At 29.5% G+C, this 24447-nt stretch overlaps 2 protein-coding genes across 3 annotated transcripts; both read right to left on the reverse strand.

Moving 5' to 3' along the window:
* Window positions 1-1068: 1068 nt before the first annotated feature.
* On the reverse strand, window positions 1069-20522 carry LOC123220175 (UDP-glycosyltransferase 74E2-like). Of its 2 annotated transcripts, none has more exons than XM_044642213.1 (2): window positions 19808-20513; window positions 1069-1901 (listed from the first exon to the last, which is right to left on the reverse strand). In XM_044642213.1, the coding sequence occupies exons 1-2, from the start codon at window positions 20450-20452 to the stop codon at window positions 1179-1181; spliced, it is 1368 nt and encodes a 455-aa protein (XP_044498148.1). In that variant the 5' UTR covers window positions 20453-20513; the 3' UTR covers window positions 1069-1178. The 2 variants fall into 2 exon arrangements, with proteins under 2 accessions (XP_044498148.1, XP_044498149.1); XM_044642214.1 differs by lacking the exon at window positions 1069-1901 and adding an exon at window positions 18149-19067 and having other exon boundaries at window positions 19808-20522.
* On the reverse strand, window positions 7909-10700 carry LOC123220176 (mogroside IE synthase-like). Its single transcript, XM_044642215.1, has 2 exons — window positions 10015-10700; window positions 7909-8703 (listed from the first exon to the last, which is right to left on the reverse strand). The coding sequence occupies exons 1-2, from the start codon at window positions 10657-10659 to the stop codon at window positions 7981-7983; spliced, it is 1368 nt and encodes a 455-aa protein (XP_044498150.1). The 5' UTR covers window positions 10660-10700; the 3' UTR covers window positions 7909-7980.
* Window positions 20523-24447: the final 3925 nt, after the last annotated feature.

The raw sequence follows: 24447 nt of genomic DNA on the forward strand, positions 1-24447 counted from the left end.
AATTTGTCTGACCCATTTCTTTTATATCAAAATTTATAGATAATCATCTTTTAATAATCATCACATATTTCAAATCGTTTCTAACTATTAACACATTATTTAGTACAGAGATAAAATTACAGATTTCAACAAAGCTTCTCGACATCATTGTTTATTTCAACAAAGGAAGAACTTAGTGAATGTTAGGGCTGCAAACTAGCCAACCCCGGTTGAGTAGGGTTTGATTTGAGTATGATCAAATTTAGCTCAAACTTGCTATTAGTCAATTTGGTAAGTTTAATAAACAAACTTCTTGACATTTTTGTTTATATCAATAAGATGTAATACCCCACTTGAGTTCAAGCTAGTAAATAATGTAACTAGAGCAATGTCGACAGTTTAAAGAATATTGTTAAATAAGTGAATAATGTCATTACTGAGATAAATAATATCATTGGATAGACAAACGAATTGTGACCGTAAGTCAAGTTGTAAAGTTAAAACTCTAATTTAAAATCGATTTATTCAATTGAGTCATGAATTTGATCTAAATCAACTTCGATTGGATCCATCTTGAACTTCAAAGTGGAGGACTCCAATGATATTGTTCACAGAAAATGTTGAATAAATGTTAAAGAAATTTGGCCGAATGACTAATATTATGCATGGTTCATCGCATCCTCTCATTCTCTACTATAAATTAATAACCTTTCCTCATCAGGGACCAGGAGTGAAAAAGATGGAAACCTTCTTTTATTTGGGCCTCTGCAGATGGATCTTTATTGGAGGTTGGGCTTAAATTAGATATAACATATTTGGAATAATATTAAATATAAAAACAAATTACACAAACTTATTTATGATGTTAAGTTATACAATTTGATTTATTGATGTTGAAGTGTGAAAAAAAGTAAATAATCATATTACCAATCACAAGTTGCCATGTCAATTTATATGAATAAGTTTGTATAATTTGTATATATGTGTAGTTTTATTTATAAAGTTATGCATGCTTTATTACATGTTGTCATTATCTTTGTGAATATACGAATGAATTTTTAATTGAATTATCAAATTAAAACACTAACATAAAATTAACTCATTCAAATTGAATTATAGATTTAGTCTGAACCAGCGTGAATCAGGCCCACCCCTAATTTGGAAAACATCAATTAAAGTTTTCAAATCCAACAATCATATCAACTGGATAAAAGCTGCGTGACAAATTCCTCTAAGTTCTTATCAGAGCTTCCACCTTCATCTACTGCCTCCTTGGCCAATTTTTTCCACTTCTCTGTATTCCTTCTTATATTCTTTGATCTTTCTCCTTCCATGACTTCCTTTATACAAATCTCAATTTCTTCTCTGGTCACAATCCTTTTCTCATTAGCTCTTACTCTAACCCCCACTTGCCACACATCTTCAACAAACTTGGCATTGGTTGTTTGATCCGTCCACTGCGGCATAGCCACCATCGGCACCCCCAAGCTCAGTGCCTCTAGCGTGGAGTTCCACCCACAATGAGTCAAGAAACAACCCACTGATTTATGGGCAAGAACTTCAAGTTGAGGACTCCAACTCACAACCAAACCCTTCTCAGATGTTTCCTCGGGGAAATTTCTCGGAAGTTTTGCGAATTCAGGTTCCCTCACCACCCACAAGAAGAAGAAGTTGCTTCTCTTCAGCCCCCATGCAATTTCCTCCATTTGCTCTTCTCCTAGGGCTGCCAAGCTTCCAAATGATACATAAACAACTGAGTTGATTTCCTTTGAGTCTAGCCATGTCTTGCAAGTTTCAGTCATTGGTTTGAAGAGGCTCAGGCCATAATCATTATCATCTTGCAACCTCTTGTCCAGGTAAATTGATGGGATTGTTGGTCCAACTGTCTGAATAGGACATTTACTTGCCATGAAGCTCACAACCTGATCAAATAATATTCAGAGATGTCGACAACTTAACTATCACCTTTTTGGTAAGGAAGGAAATTGACTCTTAGATATTATAATTGAAAAATCAATTTTTAGATTTTTCTATAGAATAAATCAAATTTTCAATTTTTGTTAAAGTAAAAGTATATATTAACAAAAAAAAAAAAAAAACCTTTTAATAAGAGTTAGAAACGACCTACGCTCATTCTTTTTGTTTGAAGGACAAATTTTTAGTATAATCTATTGAAGTTATTGAACAAATACAATTATAATTGCTTGTTTTGTTTTGTTTTAAAAGCAAAATGATTAGTTTGATATCTTACTTTTTGAATTAAAAAAATCAAACTCTGTTTTTTATATTGAAGAAATTGAATACATAAAACTTTTTTGAATGAATAAAATTTTAGATTTTTCTATAGGAGAGATTAGACTTTCAATTTTCACTATTAAAGACACCGAATAAATATAATTAGGAGAATTTGCTTTGTTTTAGAATCAAACTAATTAATTTTGTACCTTTAATATAAAATAGTGAAAAATTAGTCCCTTTAACACAAAAAACTTTTAGATAGAAAAGCAACTGGGCCAAAAATTCTGTACCTAAAAGTTTGGTTGGAAAATTTTAAAGTTTGATATTGTTAAATAGAAAAGAAAAAAAAAAGGAAAATGGTGACCTCAAAATAATTCAGAATAATATACTAAAATTATGTTTAGGGACTCTTCAACGTACCTCATCTTCCAGCTCAAAGAAAGTATTACACAAGGTCCATTTTGGCTCCTGAATATTTGAAAATTGATTCAAGACCGTGTCGAGGAAAGATGGATAAGAGCCAGGTTCAGAAATGAACGATGGAAGATCATCAATCCCAAGCGGCGGCATCGCAGGCAACGAAACCACAGATCCTTTAACAGGAAACTCCAATTTCCCATGATGAAAATGATAATAAATCGCGTTTACAGCTCAAGGCTGAGTGAAAAATGGAGCTCCATCGAGGCCAATCCCTCTTGCAACGTCAAGCATCCATGGAATAGCCGAGTCATAAACGATGAACTTAACAGGGCAGCCTGAACGTTCATACTTTTCAACAAGCTTCGCCAGGCTTTGTGGAAACACAACTCTGAAACGTTTACTGTACTCATCGGCGTTTTGGAGTGTAACTCCTGTTTCAAATCCGTCGGAAATGGGCTCAATTTTGATGGAGCTGGTTTCAGCTAAGCCTTGAATGTTGAAGCGAGAAGAAGTGGTGGTGACTAGAGTTACTCTGAGGTTTTTTGAGGCTAAACGTTTGGATAATTGGAGCATTGGGTTTATATGACCTTGAGCAGGGAAAGGGATTGTCAGGATATGGTTTTCTTTAGCTTTTTGTTCCTCCATTTTCTTTCCAAAACTGAGGATTGTTGAGTCAAAAAAGCAAAGAACAATGAAGAAGATAATGAAAAAAATGAATAATGAGTGAATACTGGTTTTCATAAGTTGTAATAATGTCGTATTTATCACTTATTTTTCTTGCTGATCAAGGAAGAAGTTTCTTTTTGTTTTTTTCAGTTGAATTGATTGACCTTATATTTTTCTAAGAAAAAAACTCAACTTTGAAATTGTATGATAAAAACAACCAAACTTTTAATATATTTTATTAAAGGAATTTAGCAAATTGAAAAAGTATATAATTTTTAGATTTTTTATTGAAAATATACCACTTTTAAACTTTTCAATAAAAAGAATCAAAGTTTTAGTATTTTTTATTGAAAATATCAAATCAACACCATTAAAAAAATTTGTTTTGTTTTGATTTGAAAGTAAAATGATTAGTTTTACTCTCGATAAGAAATAGTTTTGTTACCTCAATTTTTCATCCGATGTTTTCTTTAATTTGAATATCTAAGGTGAAAAACATCATAAAAATATCTTTTTTAGTGTTTGATACATTTTCTGTGAAATTATTGTTGGAATTTACAACCATTGTTCTATAAGGCACGATGTAGGTCTTGTTGTTCAGGCAAGTAAATGGTTTATGTTTAATCTATAAAGAGCTACTTTAGAATTTATTTTAGGAAAAAGAATGATATTACGGTTTCTCTTAGAGATTTGAATTTTAATATATAAAAACATTATTTTTTTTTTTATAAGTGATATAACAATTCGATCAATAGCAAATAAAATAATTATATCAATAGAGGTAAAGAGATATTGAACCGTGTTTTGGATGAACTAATATAAATTGTATATTATTTCTCTTTAGTGTTTATATTGGTTTGTGTCTAATTATTTACTTAATTTATTACTTTCACATAATTTCTAATTCATTCAATTATGTCATTTGAGTCAATTATTATCACGCCAAAAATCTTGCTATGATTCTTTTTAGCATCATTGCTTACATGTATATGCAGAAGAAATCCAAGAAAAGAGACAAAGAATTTAGAATTCTAGTTTGATAATTTGATTAAAATAAATTTATTTGTTTATTTAGTGATATTGTTGATCTCCTCAATAATATTATTCACTTTCTGATGATATTGTTTATATTATCAATGGTCTTTCAATGATATTGTTCATCAATTAAAAACAACTCAAACTCAAATTAGATGTTACATTTTCAGTTTGAACTTAAGTCAATTGCAAATTCAACTTGACTATATTGCATCCACCCCTGTATATATAGGGACTTTCGGTTGTAGCTAGTGTTTTAAAACTCAAATAACTTGGTAGTTACTCAAATCTGGTTAGATCAACCTTTGATTGAACCAAATAAATTTTTTAAGTCACGGATGTCAATATGTTGTTTCGTAAAAAGTTTCAATTGGTGTGATTGAGCCAAACATTATATATCTTTGATCCAACTTCGAGTTAGTCTTGGACTTAACTCAAATCAAATTGAATTCATCCTTACTAATAAAATATACTAATTTGTATAGTAATAATAATGTGTTACTATATAGCTATATAATTTTTAATTAGAGATTAATCAACACTAAATTAAATAATAATGCAGTTATTGTTATCATTAATATATAAATTAATACTCGATGTTAATGTACTATTTTACTTGTATACAAATATGAGCAAAGAATTTAACTTACGTCCTCTTCCAGCTTATCAACACTGTTACAGAAGAGCCACTTGGGTTTCTCAATATTTGTAAATTGATTCACCAGCAAGCCAACCGAATATGGGTTAAGTGCAATTTATATCAAAATTGATTCAAACCCAATCTGGATTGGCTTGAAACCACCTTGAATTGGCTTCATTTGAATTTATTTCGGTTGAACTTAAGTTAAGTTAGAATTAAAAGAGTTAATTTATTTTTTAAATTAAATCAATCTTAAATTAAAAAGAATTTAATTCGATATGATTTATGAGTTAGATAAATAACCTGATTTATCTTATATTAAATAATTATCAAAATGATATTATTTTATTTATTATTAGTTGAGATATATTTTTTATATATATAAATTCTTAATTTATGTGAAGTTTTGATGCATGCCGTGTGCAAGACGTGTTGGGATTTGCTAACATTAATTAAAACATAGCACCTCCCTTTAAATAAGTTGGACTGAGTCAAAGTTGTAGGCGCATAGAAAATATTGCGACAAGTCAAAAGTGGGAGCCCTGAGGGAAGAGAAACTGCAAGGGAAAATTCAATAAGTCAAAAGGTTGTAGTTGATTTGAAAGGTTTGGCTGCTTAGTTGAAATTTGACAAATAAACAAAATCCACGAAACAGTCTTTGTCGGTGTTCTCATCATCTCTCAAACCCATCTCCGTTGAAGATTTTAATGGTGGTCAATTTGAGTAAGACGAATAACAAATTGTTGGTGGAGTTGACAGTATCAAGGTGAATTGTATAGCATCTTAGCTTTATTACAAGTTATCTCATCTTAGTTTTACTTATATATTATTGCGTACTTTATTACATATTGAATTAAGTTAAAATTTTAGGTTAAAATTGACTCATTTAAATTAAATTATAAATTCAATTCAAACTAGTTTGGATCAAGCTTATCCCTTCTTTTGAAGAACATCAGTTAAATCAACTGGATAAAAGCTGTTTAACAAATTCCTCAAAGTTTTTATCAGAGCTTTCACCTTCATCTACTGCCTCCTTAGCCAATTTTTTCCACTTCTTCGTATTCTTTTTTATATTTTTTGATCTTTCTCCTTCCATGACTTCCTTTATACGAATCTCAATCTTTTCTCTGCTCACAGTCCTTTTCTTATTAGCTCTTACTCTAACCCCCACCTCCCACACATCTTATTAGCTCTTACTCTTATAAACTTGGCATTAGTTGTTTGATCCGTCCACTGCGGCATCGCCACCATTGGCACCCCCAAGCTCAGCGCCTCGAGCTTCGAGTTCCAGCCGCAATGAGTCAAGAAGCAACGCACTGATTTATGAGCAAGAACTTCGAGTTGAGGACTCCTCTAGCCAATTCAGCACAAGCTCGCTCTTAGTCAATTTGGTAAGTTTAAGAAACAAACTTCTTAACATCTTTGTTTATATTAAGCAAGGAATGCAATGAAGTTAAACCACTCACCAGTTATTTATAACTCAATTTGTATTGAATCGGACTTAATTTAATTATTATCAAATTGAACTCAAGTTTGTCATCAACCATTTCACCGAGCTTGTGATTTGAATAAAATACCAATAACCCTTGTAAGTTTAAATTTTTATATTTATATTCCTAAAACCTTACTCTTTGGCATTGCATATGAGGGGTTTAAGTAAAATTTTTAAGTAGAACTTAAGTCAATTGTATTTATCTCGAGTTCAAGCTCTAACCATGAACCTTTTAACTTGGCAAATTTGAGTTTGAACCTAAATGTAATAGAGCAGCTCGAGTATATGAATTACAATTTATTCTAAGATGAATTTGATCTGTATGCGTCAATATATAATTAATTGTAGTTGATTATATTATGATGCAAAATCGCCAGCTAGCTGTTGCACTTTGCACATACAAGTTTTGCTACAGATTCGTTAATATACCTATCCTTCCATGACTTTGCTTATGTAGGGCTGATTTGATTTAAGTTGAGCCAAGTTTGGGGCATCTCCAACAACATTGTTCACCAACTCGAATGAGTTTAAAATTGAACTAAACATTCTGAATGTAAGCTTAGACCAATTTTTATTTGGACTTAACTCGAATTTATCCCTACCTAGAAAAGGCCTTGATCAATATTGGCTCGAAGTCTCAACCAACAGAGCTAGATAAATATTAGAGAAGTGTTCCTATAATTTCATTATTCTTTTAGGGGTTGTTTGGTTTGTATTATAAAAAAAATTATTTTAATAATATATTTTTTATTACTTATATTATCTTGATTGATATTTTAATAATAAAATATTACAGTAATTTTATAAATTAATGGTGATGTGATAGTTAATATATGTAGTAATCTAATTACTATTTCCACCTTAGGCATTAAAAGATTATCAAGAATAACTTGATTTTATTATATTTTTACTTTTATTTATTAGTTTTTTATAGCTAAAACACTCTCATTTTTAATTAATATAACAAGTAATATAAAATATATTTTAAAATAATTATGCCCAAAGACATTTAAATAAAATAGTATTTTAATATTATTTTATTACCTTAAAGCAAACACAATAATTATTTATAATTAGTAATTTTTACTAAATTTTATTAAATATAATAATAATTTATACCCAATAATTTTTTAAGTAATCTATCTTTAAAATATTTTTTTTATTTTTAGTAATAAAACATTAGTTAAACCAAATACCCTCTTAAATGATTGGATAAAAATTAATAACTACCTTTCCTCGTCAATTTCATATTTTCTTTGAATAAGTTTATTTAAGAGACAAATAAATAATCGTATCACTAATCACAATCTATCACCTCAATTTATTTGAATAAGTTTGTATAATTTATTTATACATATAGTTTTATTTATGTAGTATTGCATACTTTATTGCATGTTGAATTCTTAAGTTGAAACTCTAACTAAAAATTGACTTATTCGAATTAAATTATAGATTCAATCTAAACTAGCTTGAAAAACATCAACTAAAAATTTCAAATCCAACAATCATATCAACCGGATAGAAGCTGTGTGACAAATTCCTTTAAGTTCTTATCAGAGCTTCCACCTTCATCTATTGCCTCCTTGGCCAATTTTTTCCACTTCTCAGTGTTCCTTCTTATATTATTTGATCTTTCTCCTTCCATGACTTCCTTTATACAAATCTCAATTTCTTCTCTGGTCACAATCATTTTCTCATTAGCTCTTACTCTAAACCCCACCTGCCACACATCTTCAACAAACTTGGCATTGGTTGTTTGATCCGTCCACTGCGGCATTGCCACCATTGGCACCCCCAAGCTCAGTGCCTCCAGCGTGGAGTTCCACCCACAATGAGTCAAGAAACAACCCACTGATTTATGAGCAAGAACTTCAAGCTGAGGACTCCAACTCACAACCAAACCCTTCTCAAATGTTTCCTCAGGGAAATTTCTCGGAAGTTTTGCGAATTCAGGTTCCCTCACCACCCACAAGAAAAAGAAGTTGCTTTTCTTCAGCCCCCATGCAATTTCCTCCATTTGCTCCTCTCCCAGGGCTGCCAAGCTTCCAAATGATACATAAACAACCGAGTGGATTTCCTTTGAGTCTAGCCATGTCTTGCAAGTTTCAGTCATTGGTTTGAAGAGGCTCAGGCCATAATCATTATCATTTTGCAACCTCTTGTCCAAGTAAAATGATGGGATTGTTGGTCCAATTGTCTTAATAGGACATTTACTTGCCATGAAGTTCACTACCTGATCACATAATATTCAGAGATGTCAACAACTTAACAAGGAAATTGACTCTTGGATATTTCAATTGAAAAACCACCTTTTGGATTTTTTTTATGAGAATAAACTAAATTTTCAGTATTTTTTAAAAGTAAAAGTATATATTAAAAAAAAAAGTAACTAGCCTTCCAACTGAAGTCGAAAACAATCTATGCTTATTCTTCCCATTAGAAGGATAAATTTTCAGTATAATCTATTGAAGTTACTGAACAAATACAATTATAATTATTTGTTTTATTTTGTTTTGTTTTAGAAGCAAAATGATTAATTTGATATCTCATTTTTTGAATTAAAAAAAATCGAACTTTGCTTTATTGAGTAGATAATTTTTTTTTGAATAAATTAAATTTTGAAATTTTTCTATAGAAGAGGTTAGACTTGCAATATTCTCTATTAAAGACACCAAATAAATATAATTAAGATAATTTATTTTGTTTTAAAATTAAGGTAATTAATTTTGTACCTTCAATATAAAATAATAAAAATTTAATCTCTTCAACACAAAAAACTTTTAGGTAGAAAAGAAACTGCTCCAAAAATTTTGCACCTAAAAGTTTGGTTGGAAAATTTTAAAGTTTAATATTGTTCAATAGAAAAAAAAAAAAAAGGGAAATGGTGACCTCAAGATAAGAATAATATACTAAAATTATGTTTAGGGACTCTTCAACATACCTCATCTTCCAATTGAAGTGATCAAACTTTTAGTATTTTCTATTTAAGACTATATAAATATAATTATGATAGTTTATTTCGTTTTGTTTTATAATCAAGGTAATGAATTTTGTATTTTTAACAGAAACATCTAAAAGTTTGGCTGAAAAATTTTAAAGCTTGATATCTTCAATTAAATAAAAAAAAAAGGTTGGCATTTCTCAAATAGGAAATCAAACTTTCTCAAATTAAAGAAATTGAATATACAATTTTTTTTTATTAAATGAATTGAACTATCATATTTTCTTATAAAATCAATTAAACTTTCAGTATTTTCTATTAAAGACATTGAATAAATACAAATAAGACAGTTTTTTTTTTTTAATTTTAGAATCCAGATAATTAACTTTATACTTTTAATAAAAAATACTGCAAAATTACTCCCCTTTAACAAAAAAATCTAAAAGTTTGGTTTAAAAAGTTTAAAGTTTGATATCTTCAATTAAAAAAAAAAAAGTTCACATTTCTCTAATAGGAAAATGGTGACCTAGATCCCAAGTAGAAATTACATAACTTGTCAAAATAATAATATACTAAAATTATGTTCAGAGATCTTCAACATACCTTTTCTTCCAACTCAAGGAAAGTGTTACACAAGATCCATTTTGGCTCATGAATATTTGAAAATTGATTCAAGACCGAGTTAAGACAAGATGGATAAGAGCCAGGTTCAGAAATGAACGATGGAAGATCATCAATCCCGAGCGGCGGCATCGAAGGCAACGAAACCACTGATCCTTTCACAGGAAACTGCAATTTCCCATGATCAAAATGATAATAAATTGCATTTACAGCCCAAGGCTGAGTGAAAAATGGAGCTCCATCCAGGCCAAATCCTCTTGCAACGTCAAGCATCCATGGAATATGCGAGTCATAAACAATGAACTTAACGGGAGAGCCTGAATATGCAAGCTTTTCAAGGAGCTTCGCTAGGCTTTGTGGGAACACTACTCTGAAACATTCAATGTATTCATCGAAGTTTTCGAGTGTAACTAAAGCGTCGAAGCCGTCAGAAATGGTCTCAATTTTGATGGAGCTGGTTTCAGCTAAGTCTCGAATGGTGAGGGGAGAAGAAGTGGTGGTGACTAGGGTTACTTTGAGGCGTTTTGAGGCTAAACGTTTGGATAATTGGAGCATTGGGTTTACGTGACCTTGAGCTGGGATAGGGATTGTGAGGATATGAGTTTCTTTACCTCTTTCTTCCTCCATTTTCTTTCAGACTCTCTTTCACATAACATATGCATATAAGCACAAATTTAAATAGCCAATATTGGGGATTGTTCAGTCAAATAAGTAAATAATAATGGAGAAGATAATGACAAAACTAAATAATGAATGAATGCTGGTTTTTCATAAGTTGTAGTAGTATCATATGCATCACTTTTTTTCTTTCCTTGCTGATCAAGGAAGAAGTTTTTTATTTTAATTGAAGTGATTGACCTTGTATTTGTGAAAAGAATTATACTTTTAAATTTTATAATAAAAGGAACCACACTTTAAATATATTTTGTTTAAGATATCAAACAAATATAATTAAAAAAGTACTGAGCTTTTAGATTTTCCATTAAAAATATGAAAATTTTAAATTTTTTTAATAAAAAGAATCAAACTTTCAGTATTTTTTATTGAATACACCAAACAAATACAATTAAAAAGTAAGATTGTTTTGATTTGATTTAAAAGTGGAGTGATTTGTTTTTTACTCTCAATAAAAAATAGTTTGACTTTAGTCCTTTTAATTGTAAAATTTTAGTTTTTCAATAATAAATTTGTACTGATAATATGATATGTCCCATGGTTGTTTTGTTACGTAAATTTTTCATCCTTTGTTTTGTTAAATCTGAATCTCCAAGATGAAAAACTTCATAAAAGTATCTTTTTCAGTTTTTGGTACATTTTCCTTGAAATTATTGTTGGAATTTACAACCATTGTTCCATAAGGCACGATGTAGGTATTGTTGCCAAGGTAAGTAAGTGGCTTATGTTTAATCCATAAAGAGCTGCTTTAAGATTTATTTTAGGAAGAAGAATGATACTAGGATTCTCTTGGAGATTAGAATGTTAATATATAAAAACATTATTCTCTTTTATGAGTGGTAGAATAATTCGATTATTAGCAAATACAATAATTGTATCAACAGAGGTAAAGAGATGTTGAACCATGTTTTAAATGAACTAGTATAAATCACATATTATTTCTTTTTAGTGTTTATATTGGTTTGTGACTAATTATTTACTTAATTTATTAATTTCATACATCTTCTAATTCATTCAATAATGTCATTTGAGTCAATTTTTATCACGCCAAAAATCTTGCTATGATTCTTTCAGATATATATTGATAATATCATGTTTCGATTGAAAAAGATTAAAATATTTCGTTTTCATTGAATTGTTCTTTAGAAGACAAATAAAGAGTTAAGATTAATTAGTAAAAGAAGAGGCAAAATCTTATATGCCTTCTCATCTTTGTCATATCATCAACTTATAAAATATGTGCATATATGTTGCAACAAGTAGCGAAATTAAGTTTAATATAATCATTATCTTGGAATAGATTGAATAAGTTAAATTTGAATGAAGTATAGAGTTTATTTTTATTTGAGTCAATTTGAATATTCAAATTCTAATTGACTCATATTATATTTAAAGTTAAATTATTTTCGAATTGAATTAAAATATTCTATGAGAGGGGTTTTGATATCATCAATTGCTTATGTCTAGAGGAAGAAAAACCAAGATTGTTTACCTAAGTTTTGATAGATGTTCCATACTTGTTGAGCAATCAATCTTAATTTATATTTTCTGAAAAGTAAGAATTCCACTACCCAATTTTCAAACCAAGTGAATAAGGGAAATTTTTTAACGGCGGTCAATTTTGTCGATGTTCCATACTTGTTGAATAATCAATCCTAATATTATTTTATTTAAATCCTTTGAAAATATGTTGAATTGAATCAATGGCGTGGAGACATAGGAAAAATTGTGACAAATCAAAAGTCGGAGGGCTGAGGGAGGAGAGACTTCAAGGGAAAATTCAACAAGTCAATAGGTGGTAGTCTGGCGGCTTTGATCAAATTTGACGAAATAATTTCATCTTTTCATCTTGGTGGAATCGGCAAAATCGACGAAGGAGTTTTTGTTAATGTTCTCATTTCACCTTAATCTCATCTTTGTTAAAGAATTTAATGGTAGTCAATTCGAGCAAGGCGAATCACAAATTGTTGGTGGCGTTGACAGCATCGATCAATTGAACAAAGGAAGATTTTGACAGAGTTATATCCCGATTTCTTTATATGATCTTTGTAATTTTTGGTAGTGAGTGGTGAATAGATGGTGATTATGGCAGTGTGGTGGTGGTATCAACCAGGGTTGTTAGGTGGCAGCCAGTGGTATGATGAAACTAGTGATCAAATCGTTTGATTAGTGGTAAGATCAATTTCTTATTTAAAAATAATATTCAAAATAATTTCATATAATTTAATAGTAAATAGATCATTTAAATTATTTTAAGTTTAAAATAAATTCAGTTTGATGATATACATATCCAAATTATCTGATTTAATCTAGTTAAATTCAATCTAATTGTAAAAACTGTTTTTAAAATAATCAAAACTAATTTTATCTATGAGTGACAGTCTAATCAATCAGATGAACTTAAAACCATGGGCACAAATGTTTGCACATGACCAATGTTAATAAAGCAATAAAGGCCATCAAGATAATAACTTTTGCACTATATATTTGATTTATCATTTGACATTTGAGCTTTACATTCAACTAAGCAAGCTAAGCATGAAAAGGGACATTCATAAATTACTATATATAACATTAAAGGTGATCATTTGGAAGAATAGTAATTAGTATTTTACTATATACATATGATAAATATATAGAAATTAGAAAGTCAAATGATGAGGTGATTGCATATTTCATAAATTTGTTTCAACTTTTTGTCGCGTAGTTTTCATATTATTTGTTTAAGGTAATATATATGAAACATGAACTGACAAGGGAAAATGTGCAAGCCAGTAGATTCCTTTTAGCATCATTGCTTACATATGCAGAAAAAAAATCTAAGAAAAGAGACAAAGAACATGATTTACACATCTCATAAATTGGCAGGAGACCGCCTGTCAACAATTCTTTTATAAACAAATAAATATACACGTAGGCAGGGCTGTGTCCACGAGATGATTTCTGAGTTAGTGATATATTTGGATAACTTAATTCAAGATTAATTTATATATTTATTCGGTGGTGCATAGTTATCAATCCTATCAGTAATATTATTTATTTTTTATAATATTATTTATATTATCAATAATTTTTTAATAATAATAATATTACTAAATGTTAAGTTCACATGTATTAATTATATAGCTGACTTTAAATAGATAGATCTATGTATCAAATTAAACTTATCTCATCGTCGAGCTTATAAAAAGTATTTCAAAAAATTGACTCACAAAGAAGTTTAACAAAGCCATGCACCTGGCTGGCTTTGTTAACGGAAAACAATATTCCCGATGAATGTTAATGAGCTAAACTTGAGCCAATTGAATTAGTTTAGCTCATACCTGTTGAGTTATCCCCTATCGAAAATAGAAAGAGTTGATGAGGAAATTCAGCTGATAGGACTGGATAAATATGAGAAAAATTAAGGATAGATTTGAACTGAATTTGAATTAGAACTTGAGATTGAAGCTTTGTCACTGATATATCTATCCGATAATATTATTTATCTCAATAACATTATTTATCAATTTAAAATAGTTTGAATTTGAACTGAACATTATAAATTCAAACTAATTTAAATTAATTTTTATTTAAATTTAATTCAAATACACTCTTATGAGGGAAAATTCCCTACCGTTGACCGGAGTCTCAGCTCATGGGTTACATAAATACGAGGGAAAGAGTCCTTGTAATTCATCATTCTTTTGAATCACTGAATTAAAAGATTTCAACCTATCAAAATGGAATAGGACTTGAATTAAAATATTTTTCAGAAATAAAACAAAATTTATTTTAGTGATCGTCGTTATGTTCCTTCGAGGAAGAACGAACAAAGCACAAAAGACCAGAAAAGGGGTTGAATAAATTATTTAAGAAATTTTGGCCAAATACTTTATTGCATCTGGTCATTCTCTACCATAAATTAATGACAACCTTTCCTCGTCAACAAACCAGGGAGTAAAGGAAACGGAAACCTCCTTTTATTCTAGCATTCAGGGATGGGATTTTGCCTTAACTGGAGCTTAAATCACATATGATATATTTAGACTAATGTTATATATGCAAATAAATTATATAAACTTATTCATATAATTTGATATAGTAGCATTTGATTTGATAATGTTGAAATGAGAGAAAAAATAAATAATCATATCACCTAATCACAAACTATCATAACAGTTTTTATGAATAAGTTTATCCAATTTATTTATACATATAATTTTATTAATATAATTTGTACAATTTGTTTATTCATATAGGATACTATCGACATTTCTCTTCTTTCATCTTGAGTTTTGAGACACATCTCTTAGTTTAATAATTCACCTTTTGACACATGAGTATCAATGAGTTTGTAATTTATCACATTGAATCATTCTATAATCTTTCAAATATAATACTTTTGTAACAAAGATGAAAAGTTTCTTTGAACGATTCATCTTGATTTTAATTTTTAATATGTAATTTGACTTACCCATTTTCCTTATGTCAAAATACATAGACGATCATCCTTTAATAATTATCACATACTCCAAATCGTTTTCAACTATTAACACATTATTTAGTACAAAGATAAAATTATAAATTTGTCATCAAACTTTTTTATATAAATACAGTGGTCTTGATAAATTATTTTAAACTCATAAGACATTACAGTTTTATGAAATTTCAAGTATTAATGTCTAGATAACTGTTTTAGGTTATATATTGATTTTTGAAACTTGCACACTTTATGTTTTTTAACCTTTAACAACAAAATCTATAGGTTTTAAGCTCTTCACTTAAAAAATTTGTTTCAATATTTATCTAATGCGACTCTAAATCCAAATATACTATTACAATTAGAATCAAATAAACTAAAATAATTCTTACAACTAGCGATTATATTCCTAGGTGTATACGATTTAATTCAGTCCGTTTGGAGCATGTGCTACTCTTAGGAAAGTGGTCTTGATGGACCTACATAAAGTCGATATACGATTTAATTCAATTAATATAATGTTAATATGTTTCCACCACGTTGAAGTGATGTTGATTTACTTTATCTAGAAACTTAGCTACAAACTTCATTTGGTAAGACAGGTCAAACAAAGCCTTTAGTCAATTCACAGCACAAGCTTGCTATTTGTCAATTTGGTAAGTTTAAGAAACAAACTTCTTAACGTCTTTGTTTATATTAACAAAGGAATGCAATGAAGTCAAACTAGGGATGGCAATGGGGAAGGGCGGGGTGGGGATATCAATCCCCGTCCCCATCCCTGTAGGGGATATCAATCCTCGTCCCTGTCCCGTCCCCGTTGCGGGGATAAAAAATAATCCCCGTCCCCTCCCCGCGAAGGAAAATCCCCTCCCCATCCCCGCCCCGTCCTCGCGGGGAAAAATCCCCTCCCCATACCGATAAATATAAATTTTAATTTTTTTATATATTTCAATAAATAAAATAAATCATATTTTTCCAAAATATCACTTGCTACAAGAGCTATAAAATATTCTTTGTTATTTTAGTTCAAATATAAAGTTTTCATAAAATCTAACAATATGCAATAATCAATCTCTTCATTAGTAGCTCTTCATGTATGTGATTTAGGGTAATTTTATAACAACATTAAATTTAACACTTTTCATTCACTTCAATTGATTTTATTAAGTTTATAATTTATTATTTTTTATGTGTAAAACCTAGTGGATTGACTAACTAAGTTTTGAAGTTGAAATAAAATTAATTTGATGCATTTACATTTTATGATAATGAAATTCTAGGTTTTTTTTAATATATTAGATTAATAGTTTAGAAATTAGTAAAAGCTAATAATTGATAATTCAAAAATTAGTAAAATTAAAGTTATAGTTTTAATAAATTATAATGTAAAAATTTCTAAAACTTAATAGTTTAGAAATTATTATATTAATATATTATATTTAGGGGGTGGGGAGGGCGGGGACACATGTATCCCCGTCCCCGACCCGTCCCCGATTACGAGGATTTTTTTTGTCCACATCCCCGCCCCCTTCCCCGTTTTTATCGGGGAATCCCCTCTCCGTTAGGGTCGGGGAGGGTCGGGGCCCCTAAAGTCGGACCCAAATTGTCATCCCTAAGTCAAACCACTTACGGGTTATTTGTATCTCAATTTGTATTGAATTAGACTTAATTTGATTATTATCATGTTAAATTCAAGTTTGTCGTCAATCATTTAGGTGAGCTCATGATTTGACTAAAATACTAATATACCCTTATAAGTTAAAATTTTTATATTTATACTCCTAAAACGTTATTCTTTGGCATTGCAAATGAGGGGTTTAAGTAAAATTTTTAAATAGAACTCGAATCAATGTATTTATCTCAAATTCAAGCTTGAATCATGAACTTTTTAACTTAGTGAGCTCGAGTTTGAACTTAAATGTAATAGAGCAGCTCGAGTATATAAATTACAATTTATTCTAAGATAAATTTGATCTGTATGCATCAATATATAATTAATTGTAGTTGATTGTATTATGATGCAAAATCGCCAGCTAGATTGTGCACTTGCACATACAAGTTTTGCAACAAATTCGTTAATATACCTATCCTTCCATGACTTTGCTTTTGTAGGACTAATTCGACTCAAGTTGAACCAAGTTTAAGGCATCTCCAACAACATTGTTCATCAATTTGAATGAGTTTAAAATCGAACTAAATATTCTAAATGCTTACTGAGCTTAGACCGATTTTTATTTGGACTTTAACTCAAATTTATCGCTACCTGCAAAAGATCTTGATCAATATTGGCCTAAAGTCTCAACCAACAGAGCTAGATAAATATTAGAGAAAGTGTTCCTATAATTTCATTATTCTTTTGCGGGTTGTTTGGTTTGTATTATAAAAAAATTATTTTTGTAATATATTTTTTATTATTTATATTATCTTAATTATTTTTTAATAATAAAATATTTCAATAATCGTATAAATTAATGGTGATATGATAGTTAATATAGATAGTAATCTGATTACTACCTTTACTTTAGGTATTAAAATATTACCAAAATTAACTTGATTTTATTATATTTTTACTTTTATTTATTAATTTTTTATAGCTAAAACACTCTCTTTTTTAATTAATATAACAAGTAATATAAAATATATTTTAAAATAATTATATCCAAAGATATTTAAGTAAAATAATATTTTAGTATTATTTTATTATCTCTAATCAAACACAATAATTATTTATAATTATTAATTTTTACTAAATTTTATTAAATATAATAATAATTTATACCAAATAATCTTTTAGGTAATCTATCTTTAAAATAATTTTTCATTTTTAGTAATAAAATATTAGTTAAACCAAATACCCTCTTAAATCATTGGATAAAAATTAATAACTACCTTTCCTTGTCAATTTCATATTTTCTTTGAATAAGTTTATTTGAGAGAAAAATAAATAATTGCATCACCAATCACAAGCTATCACCTCAATTTATTTAAATAAATTTGTATAATTTATTTGTATGTAGTATCACATACTTTATTACAAGTTGAATTCTTAAGTTGAACCTCTAACTAAAAATTGATTTATTCGAATTGAATTATAGATTCAATTCAAACTAGCTTGAATCAGACTCACCCCTACTTTGAAGAACATCAATTAAAGTTTTCAAGTCTAACAACCATATCAACTAGATAGAAGCTGTGTGACAAATTCCTCCAAGTTCTTATCAGAGCTTCCACCTTCATCTACTACCTCCTTGGCCAATTTTTTCCACTTCTCAGTGTTCTTTCTTATATTATTTGATCTTTCTCCTTCCATGACTTCCTTTATACAAATCTCAATTTCTTCTCTGGTCACAATCCTTTTCTCATTAGCTCTTACTCTAACCCCCACCTGCCACACATCTTCAACAAATTTGGCATTAGTTGTTTGATCCGTCCACTGCCGCATTGCCACCATCGGCACCCCTAAGCTCAGTGCCTCCAGCGTGGAGTTCCACCCACAATGAGTCAAGAAACAACCCACTGATTTATGAGCAAGAACTTCAAGTTGAGGACTCCAACTCACAACCAAACCCTTCTCAGATGTTTCCTCTGGGAAATTTCTCGGAAGTTTTGCGAATTCAGGTTCCCTCACCACCCACAAGAAGAAGAAGTTGCTTTTCTTTAGCCCCCATGCAATTTCCTCCATTTGCTCTTCTCCTAGGGCTGCCAAGCTTCCAAATGATACATAAACAACTGAGTTGATTTTCTTTGAGTCTAGCCATGTCTTGCAAGTTTCAGTCATTGGTTTGAAGAGGCTCAGGCCATAATCATTATCGTTTTGCAACCTCTTGTCCAGGTAAATTGATGGGATTGTTGGTCCGATTGTCTTAATAGGACATTTACTTGCCATGAAATTCACTACCTGATGAAATAATATTAAGAGATGTTAACAACTTAACTATCACCTTTTTGGTAATGAAGGAAATTGACTACTTCAATTGAAAAACCAACTTTTCGATTTTTTTTTAATAAAATAAACTAAATTTTCAGTATCTTTTTTTAAGTAAAAGTACATATTAAAAAGAAAAGTAACTAGCCTTCCAATTGAAGTCGAAAACAATCTACGCTTATTCTTCCCATCGGAATGATAAATTTTTAGTATAATCTATTAAAGTTATTGAACAAATACAATTATAATTATTTATTTTATTTTGTTTTGTTTTAAAAGCAAAATGATCAGTTTGATATCTCATTTTTTGAATTAAAAAAAATCAAACTTTATTTTTTATATTAAAGAAACTGAATATATAATTTTTTTTTTGAATAAATCAAATTTTCAGACTATTCTATAAAAGGGGTTAGACTTACAATATTCTCTATTAAAGACATTGAATAGACATAATTATGATAATTTATTTTACTTTAAAATTAAGATAATCAATTTTGTACCTTCAGTATAAAATAAGAAAAATTTAATCCCTTCAACACAAAAAACTTTCGGGTAGAAAAGAAACTGCTCCAAAAATTTTGCACCTAAAAGTTTGGTCGGAAAATTTTCAAGTTTGATATTGTTCAATAGAAAAGAACAAAAAAGGAAAATGGTGACCTCAAGATAATGCAGAATAACATACTAAAATTATGTTTAGGGACTCTTCAACATACCTCATCTTCCAGCTCAAGGAAAGTATTACACAAGGTCCATTTTGGCTCATGAATATTTGAAAATTGATTCAAGACCGTGTTAAGGAAAGATGGATAAGACCCAGGTTCAGAAATGAACGATGGAAGATCATCAATCCCAAGCGGCGGCATCGCAGGCAACGAAACCACAGATCCTTTAACAGGAAAGCCCAATTTCCCATGATGAAAATGATAATAAATGGCGTTTACAGCCCAAGGCTGAGTGAAAAATGGAGCTCCATCGAGGCCAAACCCTCTTGCAACGTCGAGCATCCATGGAATAACCGAGTCATAAACGATGAACTTAACAGGGCAGCCTGAACATTCATACTTTTCAACGAGCTTCGCCAGGCTTTGCGGAAACACAACTCTGAAACGTTTACTGTACTCATCGGAGTTTTGGAGTGTAACTCCTGTTTCAAATCCGTCGGAAATGGGCTCAATTTTGATGGAGCTGGTTTCAGCTAAGCCTTGATTGGTGAAGCGAGAAGAAGTGGTGGTGACTAGAGTTACTCTGAGGTTTTTTGAGGCTAAACGTTTGGATAATTGGAGCATTGGGTTTATGTGACCTTGAGCAGGGAAAGGGATTGTGAGGACATGGGTTTGTTTAGCTGTTTGTTCCTCCATTTTCTTTCCAAAACGGAGGATTGTTGAGTCAAATAAGCAAATAAGAATGGAGAAGATAATGAAAAAACTAAATAATGAGTGAATACTGGTTTTCATAAGTTGTAATGATGGTCGTATTTATCACTTATTTTTCTTGCTGATCAAGGAAGAAGTTTCATAAGCTGTAATGATTGACCTTACACTTTTCTATAAAAAGAACTCAACTTTTAGATTGTATGATAAAAAAAAGATATTAATTAAAATAGATAAAATTTGTTTCGCTTAAATCTTTTTAGGTAAATGTACAGTAGTTTTATTTTTATAAGTAAATTTTTTTGTAACTTCAAAAATATCCTCTCAGCCCTGTATACGTAGACGCTGGAAGGAAAACTTGAGTGCATGAGTATGTGCGGAGTGCATCCGGTGCATGCGCGGTGCGCGTAGTGCGTGCGGTGCTTGAGTAGTGCGCGCACCTTGATTAATATATATAAACAAAGTGCGAGAGTGCGCGCGTAATGCGTGCACCTTTTCTTTTAAAAAAAAAAATATATATATATATTAAATAATATAAAAAAATATAATAAATAATAATAATAATAATAATAATTTTTAAATATATATTATATTATTATATATATTTATTATATTATAATATTATATTAATATAATATTTAAAAAATATAATATATATATATATATTAAATATTATAATATTTAATATAATATATATAAATAACAATAATAATAATTTTTAAATATATATTATATTATTATATATTATATATAATATTATAATATAATAAATATATATAATAATATAATATTATATATATATATATAATATGCACAGTATACAGTGCGCATATTGCATACGCACTGTGCACGCACTGCACACTGTGCACAGTGCGCGCACTGCACACGCACCCATGCATTCAAACATTCCTTCAAGTGCCTATGTATACAGGGTTGAGAGGGTATTTTTTGAGTTACAAAAAAATTTGCTTATAAAAGTAAAACTGCTGTGCGTTTGCCTAAAAAGGTTTAAACGGAAAATTTTTTACCTATTTTAATTAATATCCCATAAAAAAAAGAGTCAAACTTTTAATATAATTTATTGAAGGTTTTGATCAAATTAAAAAAAGTACATAATTTTCAAATTTGTTCTTAAAATATAAAACTTTTAAACTTTTTGATTGAAAGAATCAAATTTTCAGTACTTTTTATTAAAAATATCAAATAAATATAATTTAAAAAAGTTTGTTTTGTTTTGATTTGAAGGTAAATTAATTAGTTTTTTCTCTCGTAAGAAATAATTTTAGTAAGATTTTAGTTTTTCAATACTAAAATTTTAGTGATAATATGATATGTCTAATTGTTGTTTTGTTACCTAAATTTTTCATCATATGTTTTCTTAAATCTAAATCTTTGAGGTAAAAACTTCGTAAAAATATCTTTTTTAGTTCTTGGTATATTTTCTTTAAAATTATTGATGCAATTTACAACCATTGTTCTATAAGGCACAACCAAGATTGTTTACATAAGATTTGATAAATGTACTAAACTTGTTGAGAAATCAATCTTAATTTATATTTTCTGAAAAGTAAGAATTTCACTACCCAATTTTTAAACCAAGTGAATAAGGGGAAAATTGACTGGTGGTCAATTTTATAGATGTTTCCATACTTGTTGAGCAATCAGGCTTTCATTCATTTAGTGTGCAAGAAGTGTTGGAGTATGCCAGCATTAATTAAAAGGCCAAAGGACCTATTCCACCAAGGTTTCATGTTTTTTTCAGCTCAGCGTTTTTTAACTAATAAAAATCAAAACATTTATTCATAAAAAGTTAAATTTAACAGAAAATGTTAGTTGGAATTTAGACGTTATCTCCATTTACTGCGACACGTGGACAGACAGCGACGTCAACCGACTTTTTAGAGGGTTGGGCAACTTTGATCGGCTATTTTTGAGAAAAACGCTGGCGTGGCGAGCCTTATTTGGGCACGTTTACTGCTACTTTACAAATGGGCGAGTATTTAAAAAATCGGCCACCGAAAATCTGGAAAGTTTAAAATTCTGGAGGTTCTATTGCATTTCCCCAGAAAGTTTAGACATCTAGAAACTCTACGTGTCTTGAATGCTACAGGAAAAATTAATTGTACAGGACATGAAGGACACCTGACATTTGTAGTTAAAAATTATTTTAAAAAATTATATTTTTGAATTCAAATAAAAAAATCAATTCGAAATAATAAAATATTTATATGAATCTTAATTTAAAACTTAATTTATTTGTTAAATAAAGTTTGTATATTTTATATGAAGAAATTACATTAAATAACTTAAATTTATATGTTCAAAATAAAAATATCTAATATTATTTAGGATAAGGTTTTTAAATTCATACAATTAATTATATGGGTTAATTTTTTAGTATTTTAAATAAATTTATGAAGGGTTTTATATTAGAATATGTATAAATTTGATTATTGTTATTTTAAACATATTATTTTTTAATAATTAATTAAATTTCTGAAAATTGAATTCTAGAGGAAAGTGAACAGTAACACTAATATTTTTAGTATTTTCATCTTGTCTCGTTCTCACTTGTTGTGGATTTTGATGGTGGTTAATTCAGGCGTGGTGAATCACCAACTAGTGACAAAGTTGATGGCATTGATCAACCGGCTTGATGTTAAAAAAACTGTCAATAAAAAAATCTGGCAACAAGAATGATGCAGGAGAAGAAGAACAAAGCAGGAATAATATTTTTATTACAGCAATACAAGAACTGACTATAATTAGTTTCTGAATGTTGCCTTTTTATAGGCATAATTATCAATGAATATGGCAAAAAGGAAGCAACTAAATCCAAAAATTAGGCTATATCTTTAACGTGCCTGAAAACTAGCAACTAGTTTTATAATGCTTAAAGAATAGCAATCAACTCTTGAAAATTATAACAACCAGCAAACTTATTCAACGAAGAAAAGAAAAAAAACTGGTTTGCAATCAGAATTAACAGACCAACATCCCCCTTTAATTCTAATTCGAAAGAGTCATCATTTTGAGCATACGTTTCAACTTGGCAAATGTCTCGTACTTCAAAGGTTTGGTGAAAATATCTGCCACTTGGTCTTCAGACTTGCAATACACCAATTCAATTACTTTCTTCTCAACTTGATCTCTCAAGAAATGATAGCGTATGTTAATGTGCTTGCTTCTTCTATGTGTGACAGGATTTTTTGCCAAGTCGATTGCAGAAACACTGTCAACATATATTTTCATTGGCCTTTTCAATCGAAAAGTGAATTTGGTTCATTACATTACAGAACCATATTGCTTGACATGTGCTTGAAGTTGCAGCTACATATTCTGCCTTACAAGTTGAAAGTGCAACAATAGATTGCTTCTTTGATGACCATGAACAAGCTTTAGTACCAAAATTAAAACAATATCCAGAAGTGTTTTTCCTATCATCTAATTCTCCACCCCAATCACTATCAGAAAAACTTATAAGAGCATAATTAATAAATGACAAATAGAATAAACCATGATCATAAGTGTCCCTTAGGTATTGCATGATTCTTTTAGCCACCTGCATATGAGATTGACGAGGAGTTTCCATAAATCTGCTAATTAAACCAATACCATAACATATGTCTGGTCTCGTACATGTGAGATATCTCAAACTTCCAACAATTTGTTTGAAATAAGTGGAATTGACATGTTTACCATCGGCTTCCTTGGACAGTTTTGTACCAACTTCTACAAGAGTTCTTACAGTGTTACAGTCATACATACAAAACCTTTTTAAAATTTCAGTGGCATAGCTTTTCTAACAAATAAAAATTCCATCTTCCTTCTGCACTACTTCAATACCAAGGAAGTACGACATAAGCCCAAGGTCTGTCATTTCAAACTCTTGCATCATAGACCTTTTGAAGTCGTCAATCATTTTGGAATTATTGCTTGTGAATATTAAATCATCAACATAAAGACATAATATCAATACATCA

Source organism: Mangifera indica, chromosome 7, assembly GCF_011075055.1.
Source record: "Mangifera indica cultivar Alphonso chromosome 7, CATAS_Mindica_2.1, whole genome shotgun sequence".
Taxonomy (NCBI): Eukaryota; Viridiplantae; Streptophyta; class Magnoliopsida; order Sapindales; family Anacardiaceae; genus Mangifera; species Mangifera indica.

What these genes read in the sequence shown, in the direction of transcription:
- LOC123220176 (XM_044642215.1), bottom strand. Translation starts at nt 10,659, where the DNA reads ATGGAGGAAGAAAGAGGTAAAGAAACTCATATCCTCACAATCCCTATC. An exon ending in TCCTTGAGTTGGAAGAAAAG is followed by an intron (nt 8,704 to 10,014) that starts GTATGTTGAAGA and finishes TTATGTGATCAG; the next exon opens with GTAGTGAACTTCATGGCAAG.
- LOC123220175 (XM_044642213.1), bottom strand. Translation starts at nt 20,452, where the DNA reads ATGGAGGAACAAACAGCTAAACAAACCCATGTCCTCACAATCCCTTTC. An exon ending in TCCTTGAGCTGGAAGATGAG is followed by an intron (nt 1,902 to 19,807) that starts GTATGTTGAAGA and finishes TTATTTGATCAG; the next exon opens with GTTGTGAGCTTCATGGCAAG.